The sequence below is a fragment of the Micropterus salmoides genome, unplaced genomic scaffold, assembly GCF_014851395.1.
Source record: "Micropterus salmoides isolate LMB-PRFRI ecotype aquatic unplaced genomic scaffold, ASM1485139v1 Ms_hic_scaffold_4, whole genome shotgun sequence".
In the NCBI taxonomy this organism is placed as follows: domain Eukaryota; kingdom Metazoa; phylum Chordata; class Actinopteri; order Centrarchiformes; family Centrarchidae; genus Micropterus; species Micropterus salmoides.
In genome coordinates this window covers 2,429,136-2,442,815 of record NW_024043372.1, presented here as the reverse complement: position 1 = coordinate 2,442,815, position 13,680 = coordinate 2,429,136, and the positions used below count along the sequence as shown (strand labels likewise).

The following is a 13,680-nucleotide window of genomic DNA, read 5'->3' as shown; positions in this document are numbered from 1 at the left end:
CCAGGTTGCCGCAGGATACTGCTGCACTTTGTGGGCGTGGCCAGCATTCTCTGCCCTGCAGCAAATGACCATATATGGAAATCCGGCTCGGAAAGACATCACACCGAGCCGGAAAAAACAAACCGAGCGCTATCTGAGGGTTTGGTTCACAGGGAGTTCTTTTAAATAACTTCATTATTTGAAGCTTTAACAAGAAGATCTGACATAGTAACATTATAGAAATGGCAGGAAATATGAAAAAGCTGAATTTGTCCCCTTTAAAGTGTTTGCAAACCACGTGATTGCACTTTTGTGTATATAGCAGTACATTTAAATTAAAAGTGCGCAATAGGTGACTTTAGAATTCACTATTCAGTTTTGTGCATAACAAAGCGATTAATCGCAGAAAGTCATGTGATTAAGTTTTTTAAGCTTACCCAACACTAATTAACATCTATTCATTTATCTGACGCTTTTATCCAAAGCGACTTACAATTGCTATACATGTCAGAGGTCGCACGCCGCTGGAGCAACGAGGGGGTTTAAGTGTCTTGTTCAGGGACACATGGGTGAATGTGTCACAGTGGGGAATTGAACCAAAGGCATGTGTTTTATCCACTGCACCATCACCACCATAAAGTCTGAAATGAATCCAGCCTGTGAAGCGTCACGTTATCCAAGGAAGGTTAAAATCGAGGACAACTGGACTTCAAGATGTTTCGCCTCCCATCCGACTGACTGGCAGGGGAGCAGCTGTCTAACGTCTTTGGGGTCAGAATGATCAATACTGCTTGATTCGTTAGTGCTGCTCCTGGCTGTAAAGACCGCACGCCCAAACACAGAAATTCAGCCCAGTGCAGTGAGGAATACTTGGGGAATCTAAACAATCACTACAGAAACCAAACGCCTCAGGTCAAGACTCACATCTGAAGGATAAGGGACACTTTCAGTTTAAAAATGTGCATATGTTAGACAGTGAGGACAGATGGCACTCTTTATAACGCAGTACTGAGCTGTTGGAGCCTGACAGGGCCAACAATACCTGTAGCATAAACACTCGCTTGTATTTTCTTCCCGCCATCTTTCTGTTATTGTTCTTTTTCTCTTGTTCAGACTCTTCCTCGTGGATTTTCTGACCTCGTTGTTCTTCACGCTTCGAGTAAACTCAAAGAAATGTATTTGTCATATCTTGTAAGCAGCGTGTCCGGGCTGTTTATCTGGGATTTGTGAAGAAAGACCAAACACAACTCAAGGGCCACAGTTGAAACGTTCTCAACACAGACAGATCGACCTCTAAATATTTTCCCCATGTCTCAGCTTCTCTTCAGTCCCTCCGTAGGTGTGGAGGTCGACTCTGGCTGGTGCTGGCTAACATTAGCTCACGCAGAAGGCCACTTAGTGTCACGGCACACTGCGAATCTCAGGCTGTTTGAGTGGGTGTCTGTAAAATATGAGTAAAGCCTCTGGTCGTACTTCAGCACACGTTTCTCTACACACTACAGTCGGTATTTAACATGATGGCGACCTCCTGACAGCGAGAGGAGGAGCTGCTGTCTTTGTTGTATTTGGCTGAACAGCAAGAAAAACAATATTTCTTGTGTACTGAAATATCGTTTTACGACTTGTTTTGAAGTAGAAGCCGAGCATGAGGGATGACCTCCTGAATATTTAATGAATGCTCTTACCTCCATTACTCAGTAAGAACATCCCTTTACTAACCCCCTCGCATTAACCCTTTCAGCTCTGGCTCTGACCAGGAGTCCAACTTTCTGTAAGTGCAGCTTACTGGAGGAGGATGGACTGACATTAATTCATATGTCACCCCAAAAAGATCCAGTACCCACAAACCACTTTTCCTAATGACCGTCAGTTACCATCTAATGGTTAGTAGAAGAGTTTCCCAGATGAAGCGTTGCTGATCCAGGAGCTTTGCCTGTTTTAAGTTTTTATTTTTTTTGTCTACAGGTTATAAACACACAATAAATAAATGTGTGTGTTATAATAATGAGACACTCGGCGTCTCTGTAATGTCAATTTGGCTGCTCAAAATTTTTTAATCCCAGTTCCCATAATGCTTTGGGATGTTGCCATGGATTGAGGGAGTTAGCTGTGACCTATCAACTTAAAGCAATAAGGAAATTTCATCATAAAGAGGTGGTATTCTGCTCATTTTCAGGTTCAAAATCCTATTTAGAGGTTGTACCAAACTGGTTTACATGGTTTAATTTTCAAAAAACACCATATTTATGTTCTAGTTAAGGACTAGTAGCCAATCAGAAGCAGAGAAGGGCGGGTCAGCGAGAAGCCGGTAAACAGCTCGGGTTCAGCCGTACGTGTTGCCAACCGGCTCGGCAACACGGACTGGAGCGAGAGTTTCAGAGCGGTGAGTTATTAATCTGTATCCATAAAGTTTTAACTGAGCTCTGTCTCTACATCACAGGAACAACTTTCTGTCCACTGACTGCCTGGAGGGTAGCTAGTGTTTGGAAGGGAGAGGAGAGCTGTGTGCTGCAGCTCGCTGTTTCTGACTTTGCAAACCTGTTACATGCACAAAAAAGATAGACTCAAATAAAGGAGAGGGAAAAAAGTGAAGAAGAGAAAAAGAGAACCGGACAAGAGTAAATATCGGAGTGGTTTTAACTTGTGCTAAAAGAGCTGAAAGGCTGCAGGACAGACGGGGAGCTGGTCTTCTTTCTGTTGGACCAGTCAGTAATATTGCTGTGTCTTGTGTTGCTTGATGTTTGGCTGTTAGCGAAGTTAGAGGCTCACCTTTGAGCATAAGTAATGCAATTATAACAAATGCGAGTGCACAGCTGTCCTTATTTACCACAGCGCTGAATCAGCCAGATCCCGCAAAACATCCCATCTTCCATAATGTTGCTTTAAGCCTCTTTTTGTCGTGCCTATGTGTGTTTTCACGCACCGTACTGTACGCTGTTACTGGCTGAAGAGGTTCAGAGGAGTCTTTGTGTTTAGAGCCTCTGATTAAAGTGTGAAAACTTCCTGCAGGATGTGACTGTGTGATCCTCTCCCTCCATATCTCTCTCTCTTTTTAAAGCCCCCCCCCCCGCCCTCAGCATCATGGCTGTGTGGGCCGTTCACTTCAGAATAACGGGCCGTTCTCTGTGACTGAGCCACCTTATAGATCTGAATAACGATCAAAGGTAATTTATGGCTGCAGAGGATCTTTTGTGAAATCGCGTTGATTCGAATAAAAGCACAAAGGCAACACAGGAAATGAACCGGAGCGGTGATTAATGATCCGTCAGTGTGTGTGTGTGTGTGGGGGGGGTTGTATTTGTGCTATGTGTGCAGTGTTTGGCAAGTTTATACTGTGAGACATCACTGAGATTACGTCATGTGTTTAGTCTACTTATGATATTACTTTCCTGTTCAAGAAGAAATATCTCTCTCTGTCTCTCTCTCTCTCTCTCTCTCGTTTGTCCCTGACCAATCAGGAGTGATGTTGGTCATTTTCAGGCAGCGTGGAAGCAGAGATAACAGTCGGTCAGTTAACTTCCTGTTTGTGTTATTGCCTGTTAGCAGAAAGCTGCAGCAGCTCGCAGGGACTTCTCTCTGACTGAGCTGCTGCTTCCACAGCTGAAATACTCTCAGACCAAAACCAGCTCAGGAAATGTAGTAGTCGATACCGATACCAGCCAGATTCCACGATATAGAGACTAAATCCCATGTACGTCGTCAACGTACACTCCTTTTAATAAAAACATTTGAACATTGCAAACAGCTGTGAGAGGATGTCCAGGACAGATGAGAGCTGGGTTGATGTTGAAATCACAGCCTTGCACTGCGCATAATTATTTAATTATCTTTTTTACAAACTTACAGGTGTGTTTGAGTGTGGGCAATAAATGTTAGGGCTGGGCAGTAAAAGATAATTTTCCTCAATAACAATATAACAAATGTTCTTCAACATATTGTCAATAAATATTTGGTTTAATTCATTTGAATCACAAACAAATTAGCACTTAATTTTTCTATTGAAATATTTATTTTGTTGAGGAAAAAGGACTGAAAAAAGATTCACTAATCATATTATATCATAATAGTTTTGAATGTTCTCCCTCAGATTTGTTACTTGATCCACTGTTTGGCTTCAAGTGTTTCTGATTATAAAGAAAAGTTTAACCAGATAATTAACCATCTAGTTTCTTCAATCTTCACTCAGGAGCAAAAATCTAAAAAAATGAAAGAAAGAAAAGAAATAACGATTTGACATTTATCGTGATAATTATCGATATTGAATGATATAAAATGTTTTTATTGTGATAACATTTTTGGCCGCATCGCCCCGCCCTAATTGAAATGGATTTTTGTCCCTAACTCCTCCTGCAGTAACAGCAGCGTTTGGACAGACATTCATGATCCAAACTGTGAAACGTCTGCCTGAATCAGCTCTCAAACATCCTATAACTGGGAGAAATCCGGAGCTGCTGAAGGTAACGGCCACTAAAACCGACCGATGTTAAATATTAAACAAACTCCACCTGGTTTCCAGACGGGACGGCAGAGCTGTTGCTGCACTTGTCGCCATCTTCCACGCGTTGGATCCGCGGTACCTTTGCTACTTAGAGAAACGAGTACCGTCACAGTTTTTGTACCCTCACCAGGTACAAACCCATAAAAGCAACGCCCGCTAACCAAACCTCAGCACTGTAAATGAACTCCACACTGGCGCCGCGATGCGTGTGAGCCTCCGTCACTGTGTCTGAAACCAGTCTGCAGCAGTTTAAAGTCAAAGCGACGGAGGGTTTCACGTCTTCAGAGCTCCTCTCCGTCTTTATCCCCTCGTCTGTTTCCCGTCTCCACCTTCAGCCAAGAACACAGCGGCTAATAAACACGTACAGAATCCATCTGGGCCACATTCATTTCCTCCAGTCTCAGCCCATTACACGTGCTAGTTAGATTTTATACTCAATCCTCTCCCCAGTGCATGAACACACACTCACACCGGGCTCAGAGTATTTACAGTGTAATCTCCACACCAGAAGAATTCACACTGTCATCGGTTTGTTTTTGTACTTTGTTTGTCTGCGTTGGATTGAAAAGTTTGTTTTAGTTTTGTTCTTCTGTGGTTGTGTGTGTGTGTGTGTGTGTGTTGTGTAGTTGGATAAGTGTGGAGGTTTGTTAATTTTAATTACACAAAGCTTTGAGGGCTCATCCATGCGGTGGTTTTTGTTTATGATTTTGCGTCACAAACACCACGGGTTTAATCAATTCCTGTTTCTTTTATTTATTTTTCCCCAGCAGCTGCTGCCATTGGTTCTTAGTTGAACATTTCTTCTGCTCATGTTTCATCTTGTTTTCTACGTGTCTCGTTAAGTAGTTCTCAGAAATCCTCCTCTCCTCTCACACAGAACAATCACAGCGTTGCGTCGTGCAATATCGACCCTTCATGATAAATAATACATTGAAGTGATCCAACTCACACAGAGAATACAGCTGTATTCAGTAATTACATTGATCACATTTTCTATAAACCACAGTGAGTAACGTAAATAAAAATTAAAAAAAGGCGTTTTTCGAGGCGGGTGTTGCTGAATGTTTGATAATTGTTTGTGTAATAGTATCTCCCACAGAACACGTTGGTGTTTGTGTTTTAGTTGTTATCAAAACTGAATCGTGGGTTGAATCGGTGTCCTCAGCATTCACAAGAAAAGTAAAAAGGCTCATCAGAAAGCTGCTCCAATAAGCCGGACCGACCTCCAAGAAAACTGTTCTTACCAGTAACATGTCTTTTTAGTTGTATTAGTACAAACAAAACAGTTTAAAGTTATTCACTTTCAGGAGTTATTTAGTGTCACGTCCATAATTGAAGCTGCAGGAATACGTCTTCCTATTGTGTTTGTTCTGCAGCTGAGTGTAGCTGAGTTGCTCGTCGTGGAGCTTAACACAGAGATAAATCAAAGTCCTTTTATAGGCAAGTCCCGCCACTCGCCAGCCATCTTGGTAACGGCTCCGGGCAGTTATTTGGGACTAACAAGATCCGGCCCCTCTCTGAATGAATGGCGAGAGAGCCAGAACTGCACTTTCACTGCTCAGTCAAATCTGATATATATATAACGATGAAAAAGTTTGATGACTTTGTCCCAAAATAAGGTTAAAAAAGCAAAATTTGCCCACCGGTTATACTTGTTCTACGCATACACAAGGTTTCGCCACACCGCCTTCGTTTACGGCTCTATCCAGAGCGCCGCCGACATGACGCCATGAGCACCTCCCACCGGAGCGCTTGAACAAATGCTATGCTAACTGATAGTCAGCAAATACCGTATATGTTAATAACAGGCACACTTATATTTTCTAACACATACTGCAGGTACTGCGGATCACAGCTGGCGCCTTTTCTCGCAGTATTTAGATTTTTTGCAGTATTTTTTTGCAGTATTTGATTATTTTGAACAAATGCTCAACTGTGCTCTGGCGTCAGTGGAGCCACCCGATTGGCTTGATGTGTTTCCCGGCTCGGCTGTTAAAAAAGCAGACGACTTGCTTTCTTGTGGAAATGGCGAGATATATGGGCGTATATTTGTATTCAGGGTCGTTGTGATATGACGACGTGCCGCTATTGTTTTTCTTAAACCTCTAACGGTGTCTGAACTCTCTGGTGCTCCCGGTGGGCAGACGAGTCTGTACGTTCGGTAGAGTCCCCATCGTTCTTACTCTGGACCCACACTGGCAGCTTTGAGATGTGGCTTTAAATGAGGCAGAAAAATGCCTCCTATCTGCTGTTACAGCTCAGAAATGGCTCTCTGGTGTCACACAACACAAACAAACGTGTGATTTGCTATGAGAAAATGTTCAGTTCACGGAGACGCCAACAGTTTCCTCTTTGTCCCACGGCAGTCCTGACGCTGTGGCTGTGTGACAGTGATGGCGATAATGGCAGTAATATTGTCAGTGTTAATGTTAGCAGATGTGATTTTTAGATATCGGAAACAATATAATGAGCTTCAATGGCTCTGAGCTCTGCTGCTGCTTTGTGTCTCTGTGTTTTATGGGAATAATATGCTCATGTTCTCCTTTATGCTCTGTTTGTCTTGTCCCTCCATCTCTGCTCTCTTGCTTTTTTACAGTTGCTTTGTTTCCTGCCTCTCTCTTGTCCCTGCTCAGCTCCTGTATCATTTCACACATCAGCTGGTACCTCCTTATTGTTGCATCACTATTTGTGTTATTATAGATATATTGCTGAATTTGTTTAATATATCATGTTAATTCCAACCATGGGATTTTAAAATCCTATTTTCCAGTCATGGAATTGAGTAAATTCACCGAATGTTTTGGAAAAGTCACGAAATGTGATTTAGTCATATAGGGGCACAGGAGATATCAGATAAATGATATATTACTGTATATTTTATGGATTCATGTGAGTCACAAAATCCAAACATTTGAATTAAACATAAAAATAACTGACATTACATGAATAGAAATGTGATCAATCACGTGATCATTACACGTGTTTTATAGCTCACATTAGATTGGATGTCTGATGTCGTTTGATAAATACCTGGAGTCCTGGACAAAATGAAAATGCAGATGGCTTGATTCAGCTTAAACAGCCTCAAAAATAAAAAGTTCAACTTAAGAGGATTATAAATTGGACTTTATATTCATCCACAAGATTTATTCATTAGAGTTCTTACAAATCATCGTCAACCACGACACACTTTGTCTCTCTTTAAACCAACAACAGAACATTTGTAATACAGAGAGAATACTTGAGCCTCTCCATTGTGAAGTCTGCTGCTTGAACGTTTTGTCGGCAACAGAATGAGTCACGGATGAGTTGGTTGTGATAATTCAGTCTCAAGATGTTGTTGAGTTTCGAGTTGTGCAGCTGACGAGTTTATTCACCAGGTCAGGGCTGAATACGCAAAGGTTGTGGCTGTGCAGAAACACTACACGGTCAAAAGCATGTGGACACCCAGATGACAGCCTTTCCAGCTGGCTGATTCAAGATTTCTGTCGATTAACCGATTTGTTTTTAAAATATCAGGAAATATTAGAGAAAAATGCCCCAAGAACCAAAATGTGCATATTTAAATCTTTTGTTTTGCATGACCAAACCCAAGTTGTTGTTGTTTTTTTTAATCATATACAGCCATTACTGGTTTCACATACAACTCAAATTTTAATGTTTATCACGTGAGTTTGACAGCTGGGCTGCTCGCACGCCTGTTCACACACAATGCGACAATGCGAATAAACACACAACCCGCCATTTCAACAGTTGAACTCAAATTAAACATTTTGCTGGCATTTAGTTGCAATAAACGGATCAAACTGATGCCGAAATATCTAAATAATGATGATGATTTGTTGAAAATATTAAGCTAAACACACTCGAGTTGAAAACTGTCGACCCACACGATGGAGCGGTGCACTACGCGTCGCGTCCTGCACGCCGCCCGGGCAGGAAATCTCATCTTTGCATTTACTTTGTATGTAATCGCGCCGTACCCAATGCTCCCATCGCGTTCTGTGTGAAACCGGCATAAGACAACAAGCAAATTTTGACATTTGAGAAAACGGGTGGAGAAACAGCCTCAGACTGAAAGTATATGTGCACGGGTGTCCACATACTTTTGGCCATTTAGTGCACATGCACACACACACACAGTTCACGTTTCGTTGTTATGCACCGACGTGTGAGTGTCTCAGTAACAATAACAACAAGGCGACATTCAGCTGGACGGTCCAGATACAGAGGTTTATTAACACACAGATAAAGAGAGGAGGACGAGAGACAGGAAGGAGAGAGAGGCAGTGTGAGGACGGGAAGATGCAGTGAATACAGTGAAGACAATAAAAACAAAAACACGTCTGCCCTGATTGTCCTGTCAGTCACAAAGGCAAATCTTTCTGTTGTCTCAGAGTGAAAATAACTTTCATGTATGTTAAACCTTTTAAAAAAAAGTTCCACTGCCTCCGAGCATAAATAATTTCAACTGATGTCGAAAGTTTTTGATTTATTTATTTATTCATTTCCCTTTTGTTTTCCTGGAACTCTGTTCTGACTTATGAAGACAGTAATCATGTTCCAGGAGAGAGGAGGAGGAGGAGGAGGAGGAGGAGGGAGGAGGGAGAATCAAACCATATCCTTTAAAAACAGTTTCTATTTTTACTTTGCTAAAAGCTCTTCCTCTTCTTCTCCTCCAGCTTGTCTACTCTAAAAACATTTCACTTTGTGACAGAGCTACGCTATGCAGATCAGTTTGGCTCTAATCAACTGACACACTGAGGAACAAAAGGAAATGCTAAAAAGCTCTACAAAAAGATTATTTTATTATTTTCTCTGTCTCAACAAGAAGGCATCTGGAGCTAAATGTTCATTAAAGGTACAAGCCGTGCTTAAAGGGGCAGCCCTGTGCACTTTCAGCAGCAGTCCATGCTCTTCGTGGTCGCAGGAAACCCCCCCCCCCCCACGTCCTTTTTCAGATGTGTTTCTGCGATCTTAAACACAAGTTCCTGGCTCAGGCTTTGAGTATCAGTATCCGCAGCTATTTTTGGTCTGTTTTCATTCTGACAGGTTTGTAGTTTGTCCTCCCTGCCGTCTTATTCTTTCCTGTCTTCTCGATGAGCACCGTCCCCCCCCCCCCCCCTCACCCACCCCCACCCTGTCGGTCTGCGCGAGCCCACCCCGTCACAGTGCGCTGGGTCATGGCTGTAGGGCTTAAGAGGGCAGACCTGGGCAAACAATAATACATGTAAATTTGGTATTCAGTCTCTTTAAAATTGCACTTGATCTGTTGTGTTCAGGCAGCTGAAAGCCTCAAAGCCTCGCAAAGAAATATCGATTGTAAAAGCTCTCAGTCGGTGTTGGATTACGGGTTTGCTCAGGTCGAGTGCTGGGTGCGGCGGGAGGTGGTGAGGAGGTAACCGTGGAGCAGAGCGAGGAAGGGAGTGAGAGGTGGGGATAGTGTCAGAGTCTCTACGGCAGCATGATGGGACTGTCTGAGAACACGGACACGATGGAGTCCGCCTCTCCGGCCCTCGCCTGCGACTGTTTGTGGAGCTTTGAGTGCTGCTCGGCCCCTAGCAGTAACCCCGGTCCCAGGTGTCCGTGCATCGCCCCGGCTCCCGGCCCCGCCCTGAGTCTGCCGTTCTGCTGCTCTTTGATAGGCTCCAAAAAGACCACATGCTTGTTGGTACTGACCTTGCGGCCCGGGCCCTCAGTGGTCGCCGGCGGGGTCGGGGTGAGGATGGAGGATTGGGCGCTCCCTGCCCCGGCCTCGTGCCCCTGGCTCACGGTGGCCGCGGCCGGGGTCGAGGCCTTGGGACAGGGAGGGCAGCGGCAGGGCGTCAGGTAGAGGTACATGAGGACCAGCACCAGGCTCACCACACAGCCCAGCAGGGTGGTGAATCCGGTGTTGAAGGACTCGTAAGGCTCGCTGTCGGGGTGCAGCACCACGGTCACGTTGACCTCCCGCGTTTCGTTGCGCCGCTGCTGCTGGTCCAGAGCCATACACCAGTAGATACCAGCGTCCTCCACACGCGCCGCCAAGATCTCCAAGCTACCGTTGGCGTACATCTTTAAAGATCCGTTGTTTCCCGGCGGCGCCACGTACTCCTGATTCGGTGACACCCAGAGAAAGGTCACATGCTGTCCGCTGAGGGTGGTGACGCAGTGCAGCAGCACCGCCGTCCCTGCCTTCACTAAAACACTGCTGTCCTGCTCTTTCAGCAGCCCGCTCAGCGCGCTCATGTTGCATTTCGCAAAGTAGCGGTCGTGCTGGACGAAGCGCACGGTGCCTCTCTGGATCCCGTAGACCAGACAGGTGTGCTCCTGTCTGAAGTCTCTCACTGAGGCGAACCCTCTCTGCTCCCAGTGCCGGAACAGACCGTACATGGAGCACTCGCACACCAGGGAGTTGTTGTGAAGGTAGAGTCCTCTCTGGATTGAAACGGGTAGGTTCCATATGTCCTCCAGGGGTAGTTTGGGCAGGCGGTTTGAGGACAGGTCCAGCATGGACAGGTGAGGGTGGCTGTGCTCCTGAATGGAAAAGAAGGGGAAGTCGGTGAGACGGTTGTGACTGAGGTAGGCCTTTCGGAGGCAGCTCAGTCCGGCCAGAACGCTGCTCTCCACGTGGACGATGCGGTTGTTGTACAGCAGCAGCTCCTCCAGTCCTGGCAAATCTAGAAAATAATGCTGCTCCAGAACATGCAGCTGATTGGACGACAGGTCCAGATGATGGAGCAGAGTCCCAGAGGTGTTTCGAAATGCCCCCGGGTGAATAGTGGTAAGCTGGTTGTGCGCTAACCTCAGTGTCTCCAATCGATAAAGTCCTTCAAAGCCGCCCGCCTCCAACTGCACAATCCGGTTATGGCTGAGGTCCAGAGTGACAGCGGAGACGGGCATCTCTCTGGGGACCTGCTCCAGACCTACGCCAGTGCAGCTGAGGATGTCCGAGGCACAGAGGCATCTGCCGGTCTGGGCGGAGCCCTGGGACAAGCAGATAGAGGCCTGGACCGAGCTCAGCTGGGGGAGCTGGAGACAAACCAACAGCACAACAACAGACCACCACGACAGCGACGCCGCTAGAACAGCTGGTGTCACCACGCCCTGCACAACGCCACAGCTACCGCCGACACACACCATGATGCCCCCAGCACACTGTTGGCATCAGCAGACAGCGATCTGTTTACTGTCTCCTCTCTGTGACCCAGTTTATGTCTCTGTTACTTTCTCCACTTCAGAACGGTGTAAATGCCTTTTTAAAAGTACTTTTCACATCCTTCACGCCGTGGGTTTCATCTCATTCTGACGAAATGTAAAAAAGGATTCCTGAAGCACTAAACAAACCAGACCGTACATACTTGTTTTTCATCTTTATCTTGTTCACAGTCTTTTTACTTTTAAAGTTTCTCTTCTGCTAATGTTCCTGCCACGGGGCGAATGTGTAAATGTTTACATCCCTCACATCTGGGACAGAAAGCTTATTTGCTTTGTTGGCACAAACAGAATGTCAGAGTAATGCATGCTCGCCGGGTTTCCCTGCTCCTGCACAAGTGTTTGTTTTGTCTAAACTGGTTAATGTTGAATGAGGCGACTGCATCTGCATCCACACGCCAACCTGCAGCCAGCTGGAGAGGCGGTTTTCAGGTGTGCCAGTGTAAACAAATCCCTTTCTGCTCTGTATTTTACGGGCAGCAGCAGGCTGAAAGTGAGCAGGTGGAAGAAAATCTAAGAACTATTTTGGCAACAGGTTAAAAGTTAAGATAGAAAGTGAAGCGCAGTCAAAGTTTAGCTGCTTTAAAACTCATCCAGGGATTCAGGAAAGTGGGGGAAAAAAAGAGCAGGTGCAGGTCGAGGTATTAAAATATTCTCCTTTGTGGTCCGTTTTATTCCATCCAGAGAAAACATTATAAACCAGCTGTGTGGAGCGCTCGGCATGACTTCCTCTCACCTCGTGTAATTAGTTTAGCCCATAGCTGCACCTTTGTACCTCCAACACAGACACAAGTCCTCTCCGAATGTTAGATCCTGGTTTGGTCGGTGACTTTTATCACTGGGTCGTCTCGTTTGATCCCTTTTTTGATTCCTCTTTTCAAGCTTCACGCGGGCATAAAAGTCATTTTCCTGTGAAGGAAACGGAGTCTGAGGCTCAAGATTGTTCTTTTCCAAACGTGATGAAGGAGGCTCGTCGTAGTTGTAGCACGTCTTTGTTTTCTCGCCAAGTCGGGTGTTGTGAGTCACAGCCCCAGCTGTCTGCCGTCCACAGCCCGCCCCGAGTCCAGGATCAGATTTTCAAAGAAGTCACCATCCATCTAGTCCACTTCACTCGCAGGCAGCGGCAAACGCCTCACGCTCCACTCACACACTCTCTCGTCTGCGCTGTTGCTCACTGTGTCTTTGTCCTCCGGCTAATTTGTGCAAAGCCAGTCCTCTGTTTTTTCTTCTCGGCAGTGGGAGGATGCAAGGCTTCACGCAGGAGAGAAATCTCGCTTTGCTTTCTGTAAAAATCCCAAGCATGAAACATGCAGCCTCTTTATCATCTCCTCCTCCTCCTCCTCCGGGGCTCAAACAGCTCACAGATACAGAGAGAAAAGTTGTGGCGAGTCCGTCTCCAGATGCGAGTGCTGCGTCCAGATGTGCGTGTTAGCGGAGGCTGAGCCGTGTGCTGCCTCCCGTCTCTTCACCGCTCGCTCTCAGCTCAGCTGTGAGCTCCGTCTTCTGGTGCTTTCGCGGCTCCTCCTCTCTCTCTCTCTCTCTCTCTCTCTCTCTCTCTCTCTCTCTCAGCATCCTCCACTCATCAGACCTTCCTCCTCCTCCTCCTCCTCTTCTCTCTCCTGTTCTCCTCGTTTTACTTCTTCACTCGCTTTCTGTCTGTTTCTGTTTCAGTCTCTCACTGTTGTTTTCATCACCATCGCTCTCTCCTCTGTTGCCAGCTTCTCTCTCTCTCTCTCTCTCTCTCTCTCTCTCTCTCTGATGGCTTATTTTGCCAGCAGAGCAGCATTATGAGTGATTGGTGGTGGTGATTCTGGAGGGAATCTGATTGGCCAGAGGGAAAACAGCACTGTGTCTCTTCTGCAAACATAAGTTGGGCCCATATTTGGTTTTTAAGGTACTTATTATACTATATTTGTTTGTAGACCAGATGATCATTCTTACCTGTGTATTCATGATAAGTAAACTTAAAGCGTGCCAGTTGTAAATCTTGTCTGTTAAGCCAAGTTCTC

The 13,680-nt window shown here is 45.4% G+C and overlaps 2 protein-coding genes across 2 annotated transcripts in view; one reads left to right on the top strand and one right to left on the bottom strand.

Moving 5' to 3' along the window:
- The window catches only part of LOC119885460 (E3 ubiquitin-protein ligase RNF123), a 168,277-nt gene that overhangs the window by 103,389 nt on the left and 51,208 nt on the right, over nt 1-13,680 (top strand).
- amigo3 (adhesion molecule with Ig-like domain 3) lies at nt 8,692-13,147 on the bottom strand. Its single transcript, XM_038695494.1, has one exon. The coding sequence runs from the start codon at nt 11,597-11,599 to the stop codon at nt 9,932-9,934; it is 1,668 nt and encodes a 555-aa protein (XP_038551422.1). The 5' UTR covers nt 11,600-13,147; the 3' UTR covers nt 8,692-9,931.

Bases quoted from the DNA above. Each gene is read 5' to 3' on its own strand.
- amigo3 (XM_038695494.1), bottom strand. From the start codon at position 11,599: ATGGTGTGTGTCGGCGGTAGCTGTGGCGTTGTGCAGGGCGTGGTGACA.